General features: G+C 34.0%; 1 protein-coding gene across 2 annotated transcripts in view; it reads right to left on the bottom strand.

Moving 5' to 3' along the window:
• The window catches only part of COL24A1 (collagen type XXIV alpha 1 chain), a 392,639-nt gene that overhangs the window by 250,613 nt on the left and 129,772 nt on the right, over positions 1 to 12,254 (bottom strand). For both annotated transcript variants that reach the window (XM_073787806.1, XM_073787804.1), the window contains one exon: positions 9,471 to 9,524. In XM_073787806.1, coding sequence (XP_073643907.1) covers positions 9,471 to 9,524 — 54 coding nt within the window. The remainder of the gene's footprint in view (positions 1 to 9,470; positions 9,525 to 12,254) is intronic.

Here is a 12,254-nt window from a genome sequence, read left to right as displayed (position 1 = left end):
GCTCCTTAAAGTCAGGACTTAATCTAACTCACCATTGTTTTGTGTTTTTGGTGATTAACATAAAATAGGTATCTCTAAAAGACCTCCTGAAAATGAATAATTAGAACTGGATTTTCTATAAAGGAGCCAAAAAGGCAGGGATACTCCTATCGTTAGGTGGACCTTTGGTTCTAAGGATCAGCCAATCACTCACAATTACATGACGGCCAATCACATTGTGTGTGGAGAGCATATCAGAGATTAGTGCCACCATTTAAGATCTAAAATATGTACGGGTGGCAGTCTCTATCATAGCACTGTTTAATTTGTCAGACTGGCCCATACAGAAATCAGTTTTATTCTGGAGATAACTGTAGACTACCACAGCCCCAAATGCAGCTGCTGTGTCGGATGTAGTATTATCACCAAAGCAGATGACTAAGGACTTCCCTTACATGGTGTGTAGTCACTGATTTGGCAAATGCATCCTTTTAATTTATGTTTTAAAAAAGAGACTTAAAAAATTTACATTCATGTGGGCCCCTTTCAATCTGGCAGTATCAGCAGTTCATCTTTACAGAGTTAGATACATATTTTAGTTTAAAGTGTGCCTTTCCTCTCTTTAGAGGTTTAACTAGCACCACTATCTAGGGAATTACAGAATGCCTGATCCACAGGCATGGAACCTCATAAAGCATAGTATCCCTACACTGAAGGAGGTATAAGAGTGAGCCCATGATATGATCCATGGGTCTTAATCCACCTTGCACCATCTAGAGGTAGCCAGTCTCACAGAACACTGGAACTGCCTTCTAAAGTTATAACTGAAGAACCAGCTCAGAGGAAACAATATGAAAGGATGGAGTACCACCCTTTGGGATACAGTGTATTTATTAAATCAGAGACCTCCATATGATGCTTTGTCCCTAATAGGAAGGATATATGAGTCCCAAACCAAGAAGTAGAAGCAGGTGTGGTCCTATCTGCTATCACTTCCAATAACAGTACATTTTGTGCGTTCTGTCTCCACAACCTTGGACTCTTCAGGGTTGGAGATCCTGATACCCAAAGGGGCTCTCTCTTGACAGGAGGCACATCAAAGGTCCTAACAAACTAAAAGTTACAGCTGCTACCAGGACACTTTAGACTTTTTATGACAAGATATGAGCAAACAAAAAGAGGAGTCACCAAACTGGCATGGTTAACTGACTCTGAAAAACAAAAGGAAGAAAGACTGCTTTATACAAAAAAGGCAGGAAGGAATACACATGAAACACAGGTGATACAATCAACGCATCTTGGAACTGCCCTACAGTCTTGAAGGTTTAGGTTATACTACCAGATAAGTCACCAAGACCTACTGAGGAGGCAGCTGAGGGTGAGGGGAATTTAAAATGGATAGTGAAGGAGGGAGAAATAAGTACCATTTGTGGCCCCAAAGCAGCTGGGTAGACAACAGCCACAGTCCATCCCATTAAAACAGATCAGTCAGACCAAAACTAAGTGAAGATACAGCCAAAAAGTAAAGAACATAATCAATAAGGAAGAGCAAGTCACTATATACTGAACTTCACATCTGATAATAAAAATATACCTTTTTGTCAAGTTCATATTGAACAGTCACAAAAAGGGATCATATATTAGGTCACGAAGAAAAAAATCAGACTGCTAAGTTCCATAAAACAGAACAGTTTATGATAACAGTGTAATGAAACAAGGAATTATTAACAAAATCAAAACCAACAGGCTCTCCCACTTGGAAATTTTAAAAAGCCTTCTTAAATAACTCTTGGGTTAAGAGGGAGATACAAGCTGAAATTACAAAATATCTAAAAAATAATGGTAATAAAAATACTTAATACCAGAATACATGGGATACATTTAAAGCAATGATCAGAGGGAAAGGCATGGCCCTTAATAGTTTTAGGAATAAAAATAAAAGAATAAAAATAAATTAAATTCCCAACTCAAAAAGAAAAAGAACAACATAAACCAAAAGAATCTCAAGAAAATAATGGAGATACCAAGAGAAACTAATTATGTAAAGAAAAGAAAAAGAGAAGACAATAAATAAAAATTTCAGGGTTTTTTTGAGAAAAAAATTAACATACTAGACAAACTGAATCGAGCCTAATCAAGAGAAAAAATGAGAAAACACAAATATAAAAAATTTAACAAATTTTAAATAGCACACAAGAGAGAATTCTTAAAACAAAGTTTAAAAATCATGAGACTATTTTGCAGATTTATATGGAAGTAAATTTTAAAACCTAGGTGAAACAGCTAATTTCCTAAGAAAATAACAATTTAACAAAGCTAACCCCTTTAGAGATAAAAAGCTTAATTCTAAGCAGGCTAATTTTCACAGAAGCAACACAGAAAGGTACCAAGAAACTACTCCACAAAAAAGCATCAATTCCAGATGGTTTCACAGGAAAATTCCACCAAAGCCTCACAGGTAAGATAATCCCAGTATTCCATAAATTATTCTAGAGCACTAAAAACTAAGAAGACTTTCTATTTATTTTGATGAAATAAATATAACACTGATATCTAAACCTGATGACGTACCAAAAAAAGAAAGAATATTACAGACCAATATCACTTAGAAATACTGATGCAGCAGTACTAATGAATATTAGTATAATTAGTATTACATTAGGAAAATAATGTGCCATGATAAAGTAGAATATTTTCAAGAATGCAATAGAAAAGTCATATAGAAATAGTCAATGTACAGAAATTATATAGAAATAGTTATTATATACAAAAGTTAATAGAAAATCCATTACTATAATATACCAATAAATATATCTAAAAAGACATATATACTTATCTCTATACACGTTGAAAATATAGCAAATATCTGACTCTCTATATATATTTGACAAACTATAAAAATGATTCCTGATTTAAAGAACTCAGGAATTGATGATATTTCTTAACATGATAAAATATGTGCATATTTTAATTTAAATTTAGCATTTACTTCATGAGAAATCATTATAGCATTTCCACTGAAATGAGGAACAAGACAAGGATGCACACTACTTCCAACTCTTCAGCATTGTACTAGAGGTATTACAATGCCACTAGACAAGAGAACTGAATTAGAGGTATGGGAACTGATTAAAAAAAAGTTTGAAAATTACATGAGAGTACATCTAGAAAACTTTAGAAAATCAATGGTAAAAATAACTCAAAAACAATAAACCACTAAAGCAGCAGGATGTAAAATTAACATTCAGAAATCAATAATCTTCATATACATACAAAACCTGTTAGAGAATACAATGGTAGAGAAAAATCCCATTTATAATAGCAACAAAAAAATAGGAACAAATTTAATGGGACATGTACAAAAACCTATATGAGGAAAACTTTAAAACATTCCTGAAAAATACAAAAGCAGATTTGAACAAATGAAAGACATCCATTGTTCTTTAAGAGGATGACTCAATATCATAAAAATGTCACTGCTCCCTAAATTAATTCATAGATGTAAGTCAAACCTAATAAAATATTTGGAAACCATATATCTAATAAAGGGTTAATATCCAAAATATATAAAGAACTCGTACAACTCAACATCAAAAAAATACACTCTGGTTAAAAATTGGGCAGGATCTGAATAGACATATTTCCGAAGAAGACATACAGATGGCCAACAGGTACATGAAAAGATGCTCAGCATCACTAATCATCAGGGAAATGCAAATCGAAACTACAATGAGATGTCACCTTTTATCTGTTAAAATAGCTATTATCAAAAAGACAAGAAATAGCAAGTGTTGGCAAGAATGTGGAAAAGGGAACAGTTGTGTGCACTGTTGGTGGTAATATAAATTGGTACAGCCACTAAGGAAAACAATAAGAAGGTTCCCCCCAAAATTAGAAATAGAACTACCATATGATCCAGAAATTCCAATTCTTGGTATTTACCCAAAGAAAAGGAAAACACTAACTCTTTAAGATATATGCACCCCCATGTTCATTCAGCATTATTCACAATAGCCAAGGTATGGAAACAAATGTTCTTCGACAGAGGAATGTATAAAGAAAATGTGAATATCATTATATCATATCTATATATATCATATATATATCTCACAAATGTGATAAATACACACAAACACAGTGAAATATTATTCAGCTACAAAAAGGAATGAAATCTTGTCATTTGCAACAACATGAACGAATCTGGAGGGCATTAAGCTAAGTGAAATAAGCCAGACAGAGAAAGACTAATATTGTATGTTATTACTTATATATGGAATCTAAAAAAAGTCAATTTTATAGAAACAGATAATAGAATGGTAGTTGCCAGGGGCTGTGGGGTGAGGAAATGGGGTGATGGAGGTCAAAGGATACAAGTGTTCAGTTATAAGAAGAGTAAGTTCTGAGGATCTAATGTACAGCATCATTACTATAGTTAAAAAAAATATGTATTATATACTTGAAGGTTGCTAAGAGTAGATCTTAAGCATTCTCACCACAAAAATTTATTGCACAGCAAAGGAAACCATAAACAAAACAAAAAGACAACCCTCAGAATGGGAGAAAATATTTGCAAATGAAGCAACTGAGAAGGGATTAATCTCCAAAATACACAAACAGCTCATGCAGCTCAATAACAACAAAAAAACCCCAGCCCAATCAAAAAATGGATGGAAGATCTAAATAGACATTTCTCCAAAGAAGACATACAGATGGCCAAAAAGCATATGAAAAGATGCTCAATATAACTAGTTATTAGAGAAATGCAAATCAAAACTACAATGAGGTATCACCTCACACCAGTCAGAATGGCCATCATCAAAAAATCTATAAACAACAAATGCTGGAGAGGATGTAGAGAAAAGGGAACCCTTCTACACTGTTGGCTGGAATGTAAATTGATACAACCACTATGGAGAACAGTATGGAGGTTCCTTAAAAAACTAAAAATAGAGCTACCATATGATCCAGCAATCCCACTTCTGGGCATATACCCGGAGAAAACCATAATTCGAAAACATATATGCACCCCAATGTTCATTGCAGCACTATTTACAATAGCCAGGACATGGAAGCAACCTAAATGTCCATCTACATATGGATGAATGGATAAAGATGTGGTACAAATATACAATGGAATATTACTCAGTCATTAAAAAGAACAAAATAATGCCAGTTGCAGTGACAGGGATGGACCTAGAGACTGCCATACTGAGGGCAATAAGTCAGAGAAGGACAAATATCATATGATATCGCTTATATGTGGAATCTAAAAAAATGGTACAAATGAACTTATTTACAAAACAGAAATAGAGTCACAGGTGTAGAAAACAATCTTATAGTTACCTGGGGGAAAAGTGGGGAGGCATAAACTGGGAGATTGGGATTGACATATACACATTACTATATGTAAAACAGATATGTATTCAGATATTAACTGATTCACTTTGCTGTACACCTGAAACTAATGGAACATTGTAAATCAACTATACCCCAATAAGATTTTTTTTTTAATTTAAAAGAATTAACTATGTGAAGTGATGGATGTGTTATCTTGATCTTGGTAATAATTCCACAAGGTACATCAAATCATCACATTTTACACTTTTATATATGCAATTATATTGGTCGATTATTCCCAGTTATTTCTCAATAAAGTTAAAAAATACCATAAAGCTTCTATCATTAAAATAATGTGACAATTGCACAGGAATAGACAACCATTCAAGTGAAACAGAAAACAAAGTCCAGACATAGACCCAATAACCATGGAAATGTACTTTATGATAGGGGTGGCATCTTAAAATCACTGAAGCAAAGACAAATTGCTTAACAAATGGTTCTGGGACAATTGATAAACCATTTAGGAAAAGATAAAATTAAACATATATATCACAATATTCACAATAAAAAAACTCCAAGTAATTTGCTCAAGGTACTCAGGCTAACTCCTCAATTCTCATTCAGAAGATATCTCAAAAGCACTGTACTTTCCAGATATTAACTTAAGCCTTTTATCACCCAATTATTAACAAAAGCTATCACAGAAGTATATACCTAGGACCATCATTTTGGCCTCTAATAGGATTACTTTTACTGGATTGTACTTTGACATTATGATAGCAATCTATACTCAAATACGGAAATCACACAATACCATGAATTGTTGCCCTTCCTTTATACAAGTGATATGTCTTTATCCAAGGGAGAAGAAAAGCATATAACTGACCATGTTTCATTGTTTTGCCCAGTAGAAAGTTGAGACTCAAGTTTGCAATTCGGTTCTAGTGAACTGTACTGAACTTTGTGGCTGTATTTTGGGGAAAAGGTTTTTCAGTCTCAGCTGAGTTTTTAACACAAGTCAGAAGTTGTTACTAGTCCCTGGTTCCCTTCCCTGCTTAGTCCTCACAGAACTCTTCAAGCGCCCTCCTTCTGCATGCACACCTTTCTCCCACTCTTGGGATTTAGTATCTTACTTACAGAGAACACAGACTCTATCCTATTTGACCTCTTTCAACATCTTTTTCCTTTTAAAACAAGTCCCTATACTTGTGCTATGCATAACTTATTTATTCTTGATCTTCCTTGCTTTTTAGAGAAATGCACTGACGTCTGTGAATTTCCCTCTAGGCGCTGCTTTAGGTACAACACTAGATTTTATAGTGATTTGTTACTTAATTCTAAATATTTTGTAATTTCCATTGTGATTTTTTTTTCTTCTCATGATGTTTTTAAGTTATCAAAGTTTATTTTACTGCTCTTAACACTGTCAATTTAAAACTTAATTGCACTGTAAACAGAGAATATAGCCTTCTGGAGTTGAGGGTCCAGGTGTAGTATTTTCAAACCTTGTTTTATAAAGCCTAAATTATTTCATCTATTACAATTGCATCATCTAATACCTTTATGTGGATGACTATACAAACATGTATCTCTAGTTCACTCTTTTGAGTGTCAGGTCTACAATTTTCTATACACTTATGAGACTAATTTCCTGTATGTCCTATAGGCACTTCAGCCCTAACAAAATCAAAACCAAAGCATTATCTCCACCCACCCTGAGTATCCTCCTCCTTCTTTTTTATTCTCTATTTTTAGAATGGTGATCTACATTCTACATAACTGTTCAAGCAAAAATTATTAAACTTGTCTTTTATTCCTCTCTCACACAAGCTGAATGAACTGAACTGAGTGATTCAACTGCTGTGAATTATAATTTCCTAATTATTTCTTGAAGCCACCCTTTCCTCCCTATTATTACAGGCCCTCATCATTAATCCCCTGGCCTTGTATTATACTCCCAAGCAGCCTTAGTTCTGTCATCTCTCCCTCTCTCGTTCTCTCTTATCTTTACTCCTTCTACCACAATTATGTTGAAATGCATGTCTGATAAGTTCATTCCTTTGATTAAAAATCTTTGATCACTGTCTACAGGATAAAGTCAAAATACAGCACAACATATAAGATCCTTTACCTGAGAAAATTCATCTACTGTGCAAGTAGAAACTTTTCAGGCTTGATATACTGTTAAACATGCTATTTTAAATTCTTAGACATACAATTCTATTAAAAGCCTAATGTCAAGAAGTATTTAAATAGAGCTGTTGCCTCATATATGATATCTTACATCCTATATTCTTATGATCAAGAAGACGTTATGATCTTTGGATTAGGCCCCATTTCCCAAACAGCCGGGCACCAATTATTGAGAGAATACATGTTACATCTTTAGCCCCATCAAAAAATTTAAAATAGGTAAGGAGGAAGAATGGGCATAGGTTAGGGCTTACTACCTTGCAGGAGTCAAAGACAATGAGGCAATGCTTTGAATCATGACTGCAAATCATAAAATCTCAAAGGCAACAGAGGAAAAAAAAAATTTGGAAAATTAAGTAATAAGTAAAAACATGGCCCATGCATCCTTTAACCTGGCTTTATATAAAAGAAGAAAACGATCCAAAGCCATACTGATAACAAGGAGGTGACACAGTCCTTCCTAGGACACATACCATCTGTAACTAAAATTACAACAGAATAATCCATGTTCATAAAATTAACCTTTAAAGATAATAAAAGATAAATTAGGTTCTGTATCCTCAGTATGAGAACACAGGTAAATATGATTCGTTCCAGGAAGGTTTTCATGACAAATGATTAAATGAATGTAGGCTCATAAAAGATAAACTTATATTAATCTGTTAATTACTACTTTGTTACTAATCATTTTTATTACTCAAAACAATTTCTTTCTTCCCAGAATGATGACATCAGTACATTGCTGTATTTTACCTCCTATTACCTCTCTATTATTAAAAGTAGATACAATGTAGTTTTTTAGATTTTTGAACTATCAACATCCAATACATTTTTTTTTTTTTTTTTTTTTTTTTTTTTTTTGCGGTACGCGGGCCTCTCACTGCTGTGGCCTCACCCCCTGCAGAGCACAGGCTCCGGACGCCCAGGCTCAGCGGCCATGGCTCACGGGACCAGCCCAGCCGCTCCACGGCACGTGGGATCCTCCCGGGCCGGGGCACGAACCCGCGTCCCCCGCACCGGCAGGCGGACTCTCAACCACTGCGCCACCAGGGAAGCCCCCCAATACATTTTTAAATTAGACAATAAGTAAGAATAGGTATTTGCTAAAGAAATCAACCAACACCGAAAGACAGCTGTGCAATAAGAAATAGACCTTACAGTTTACAAAGAGAGGGAGAAAGCACCAGGATGGTACTATTCCTAGAAACTATGCCTACTGCTTTGACACTATGGGGACTTTATTGCTCTGATTTATTTATTGTGAAGCCAAATTCACTTTCTCACTGTTAATGCTGCCTCTATGGCTCTGGATCAGATGTGAATGTGTATGTATATGTTTATGTACGCATATGTTTTGGTTTATATTTTTGAACTAGGGTGAGCTTCAGAAGCTTTACCTCTATGTAGTATATCTTTGACTCTAATAATTTTTTAAAAAAAACTCAAATGTTTCACCTCAGAAGCTTATGTCCTATGTAGTCTTAAGAAAAGAAAAAGCCCCTCTACATCAAGCATTAAGCCAAAGTAAGAACTTCAAATATACAAGCAAATCTGATATATGTGCTACAGACTTAATTGTATTTATTCTAGAATATGAGATCCAAATGATATATGCATATTAAAAAATTGGAAGCATTCTGCATTAAAAATTCAATGGTGTTTAGGTCCTGAAATTTGATTTCAAGCTCCAAGCATGTGTTATTAGTAGTCATTGTGCAGAACAAATAAATCAGCTGTGACCTAACCAGGACTACAATGCAGCTAATACCCTTTCTATTTTCTAGAGATCACTGTTGCATACCTCCTGACATAACAGAAAAACTTTAGTCCAAACTATTTTCAAAGACATCAACTTTAAAGAGAATCTTTCTTAAACCTATTACGTAAAAGCATGTTTTACTAGTCAAGTTTAATTTCTATATTTATTTAAATTAATTATATTCCCACCAACATTTTACCTCTGGTCCTCGAGAGCCAGATGGTCCTTGGGGTCCTGGGTTACCTGTTTGGCCCTAAAACGTGGGGGTGGGTGGGAGAAATCAAAGTATAAACATTAATTTAATAAATATGATTTAAAAAGGAAACATATGGTAAGCAAAAAGCACTAAATATATCATGCCACACAAAGTTGTAATGACTTTCTGGCAAACAACACTCAATATATAATAATATGCCAAAGTTTTAATGACTATTCAGAAAGACTTAATTTATAACCATCATCATTGTAGAAAACTTATTATATAGAGATATGTCTATATATATATATTTACTCCTAAATGTTAGGGCTACAAACAAATTAATGGAAATCAAATCAAGGAAAAAAATTATGTGTGTGGGTATGTGTTACCCAGAGATAAGACAGTAAACTTTGACTTAACAAAGTAGGGAACTCTAGATGAAGAACTGTTTCCATAAATAGCCAGGGTCCTCTGTCTCTGAAAATTCCTTTCTCCTTTCATAACTATAAGGGGCCTGATTTTGTAATTAAGAATCACCTGGATTTAAATCCTTGTTGCTTAATCTCTCAGCCTCAGTTGTCTCACCAATAAAACACGAATAATAACAACAGTAGTAACATTCCTACAGAGTCATTGTAAGGATTAAATGAGACAATAAATGTATAAGTGTTAAGCACAGTGCCTAGCACATAGAAAGTACTCATTAAATGTTAATCAATTTTATAACCATTAATCCTTCCCTTCACATCCTCTCTCCTCTCCTGGATGATACCTAGAATTCCTAGATTGCTTTAATCCTTTAACTAAACTTCTGAGGACTCAGTTTCAATAACTCTGCAGCCATTTTCTGACATTCAGGCTAGCAATGTGAAATCAGGGCTGGAGAAGAAGGTCCGAGGAAAGAGAAGTGGGTAAAAGCCTGCTACTAGAGAGGGCTGGTGATGCTCTCAAGAGAGGAAACTACAGAACAGGGAAGGCCGGTAGTCTGATACCCTTGTTTTCATTAAAAAATATTGAATTCATTATTTGTCATATTAAATTTCTATGTGAGTTTTAAATTTGACTTAAATAGGTCTCAGAATATATAAAATTGCTTGCATTTCTTATACATAAAATTTTATGTATAATATGGGTTTATCCACTTTCCAAGAAGTAAAGCACGGTTTTCCATATGTACTAAATTCAGTCTCGTAGAGTGCTAGAGTATCTGGACTTAAACAGTACACAATACAACTACTGCAATCAAATCTAGAGAAAAGTAATAAAGTATTATGCAGAACTTCACTGAAGTTCCCCTAAATAAACAAAATTATAATCCATCATACTCCATCATAATCAGTATCTAAGGGAGTCAAATTCTTAAAATGAATATTACCTCCAAGAGATAGACATGAAGTTCTCACTGAGGCCCTCTAGTGGCAAAATCTAAACAAGACACTAAATTTACAAGCTTGAGGAAAAATCAGCATACACTAGGACTTTGTTTTCAGAAAAGTTGATTGACAACCTGATATTTAAAAATATAAATTGTAGAATTTTATTCATCCTTCAGAAAAAATTTTCATTTTGAAAAACTTCAATGGCAAGTTTCCTTGAATGTCAATTCTCCTTTATAAAAACTGAGTTTTCAAGTAACTTTTAGAGAATTGAATAATGATTAAAAGTAAACTTCTACAAATGACAGCAACTTCTAGCTAAAAGAAAATGGAAAGGACATAATTGTATTTATTTTCTCTTTTTAAAAAAATAATATTTCTTAACAGCTTCAGATTGGTAGTTTCCTCTAGTTTTTAAATACTTGCAGGGTAAAAGTTTCCCTATTCCAGAATGTTACAATCCTTCTGGATCAGGACATTCTTTTATGTTGAAAACATTCTTTTATGTTATAACTTAGATCCATTTGGAAACAGTATCAGTGACACCAACATTTTATATAACAGAAAACCAAAAGTAGGAGATATAAAATAAGAAAGACGTTCTCATGACTCTGGCATTCTTTGCATGATAGTAAACAAATGATTTAGATAGGCACTAACTTGTATAAATTATTTTTAATATGATTACTGATACTGTGTACGTAATTTTTCATTAAACAGGTGTCTCCTTCCATAACGAGGAAAGTCAAACAACTACAATTTTTTCTAACAATAGATAGAAACAAGTGACAAATAAAGTGAAAGTCTAAAGGCAAGGCCATCTCATAAATATTAATTCATAAGTCTCTATCCTATCTTTGGTCCAAAGTATGTATATTTTGAAGATTTGATTAAAAGAAACAAAAAATAGCCAACTGTTTCCTACCAAACTAATCCCTGCTGACATTAAAATATTTTTATTAGAATAGTACAAAAAAGGTGTAACGCGAGCAAGCAAAAGCCTCACGCTCACCATTTCATGTTCCCTGCATCACTGCCTTAAAGAACCACATTAGAGTTTCTGGTGATCCCAGGAAAAACAAAAATTTAAGGTTTTAAGACAATGTGCTAAAGGTAAAACGGGCTGTCTTTGCTTTAGCTTAGACTAGAGCAACGTTGGGAAGCATTATTACTAAGAGAGGCTTAAAGAGTCACAGAGCTGCAAGGCACCTTACATATGATATAGCCTGACTCCCATTTTAAACACGAGAAACTGGATACCATGGTGGTTAAATGTCCAAGGTCACAGCAGGTCAGTGTCAGGGCTGGAACTAAAATCTACATGTTATTCAGACCAGCAATTCCCCCTCTCCCACCCCAATAAACATGTTATCAATATAAATTGAATCAAAGAGTAAGGAAGACATTA

Source organism: Tursiops truncatus, chromosome 1 (genome assembly GCF_011762595.2).
Source record: "Tursiops truncatus isolate mTurTru1 chromosome 1, mTurTru1.mat.Y, whole genome shotgun sequence".
In the NCBI taxonomy this organism is placed as follows: Eukaryota; Metazoa; Chordata; class Mammalia; order Artiodactyla; family Delphinidae; genus Tursiops; species Tursiops truncatus.
The sequence above is the reverse complement of the archived record's forward strand: the minus strand, read 5'-3'. Positions and strand labels throughout refer to the sequence as shown.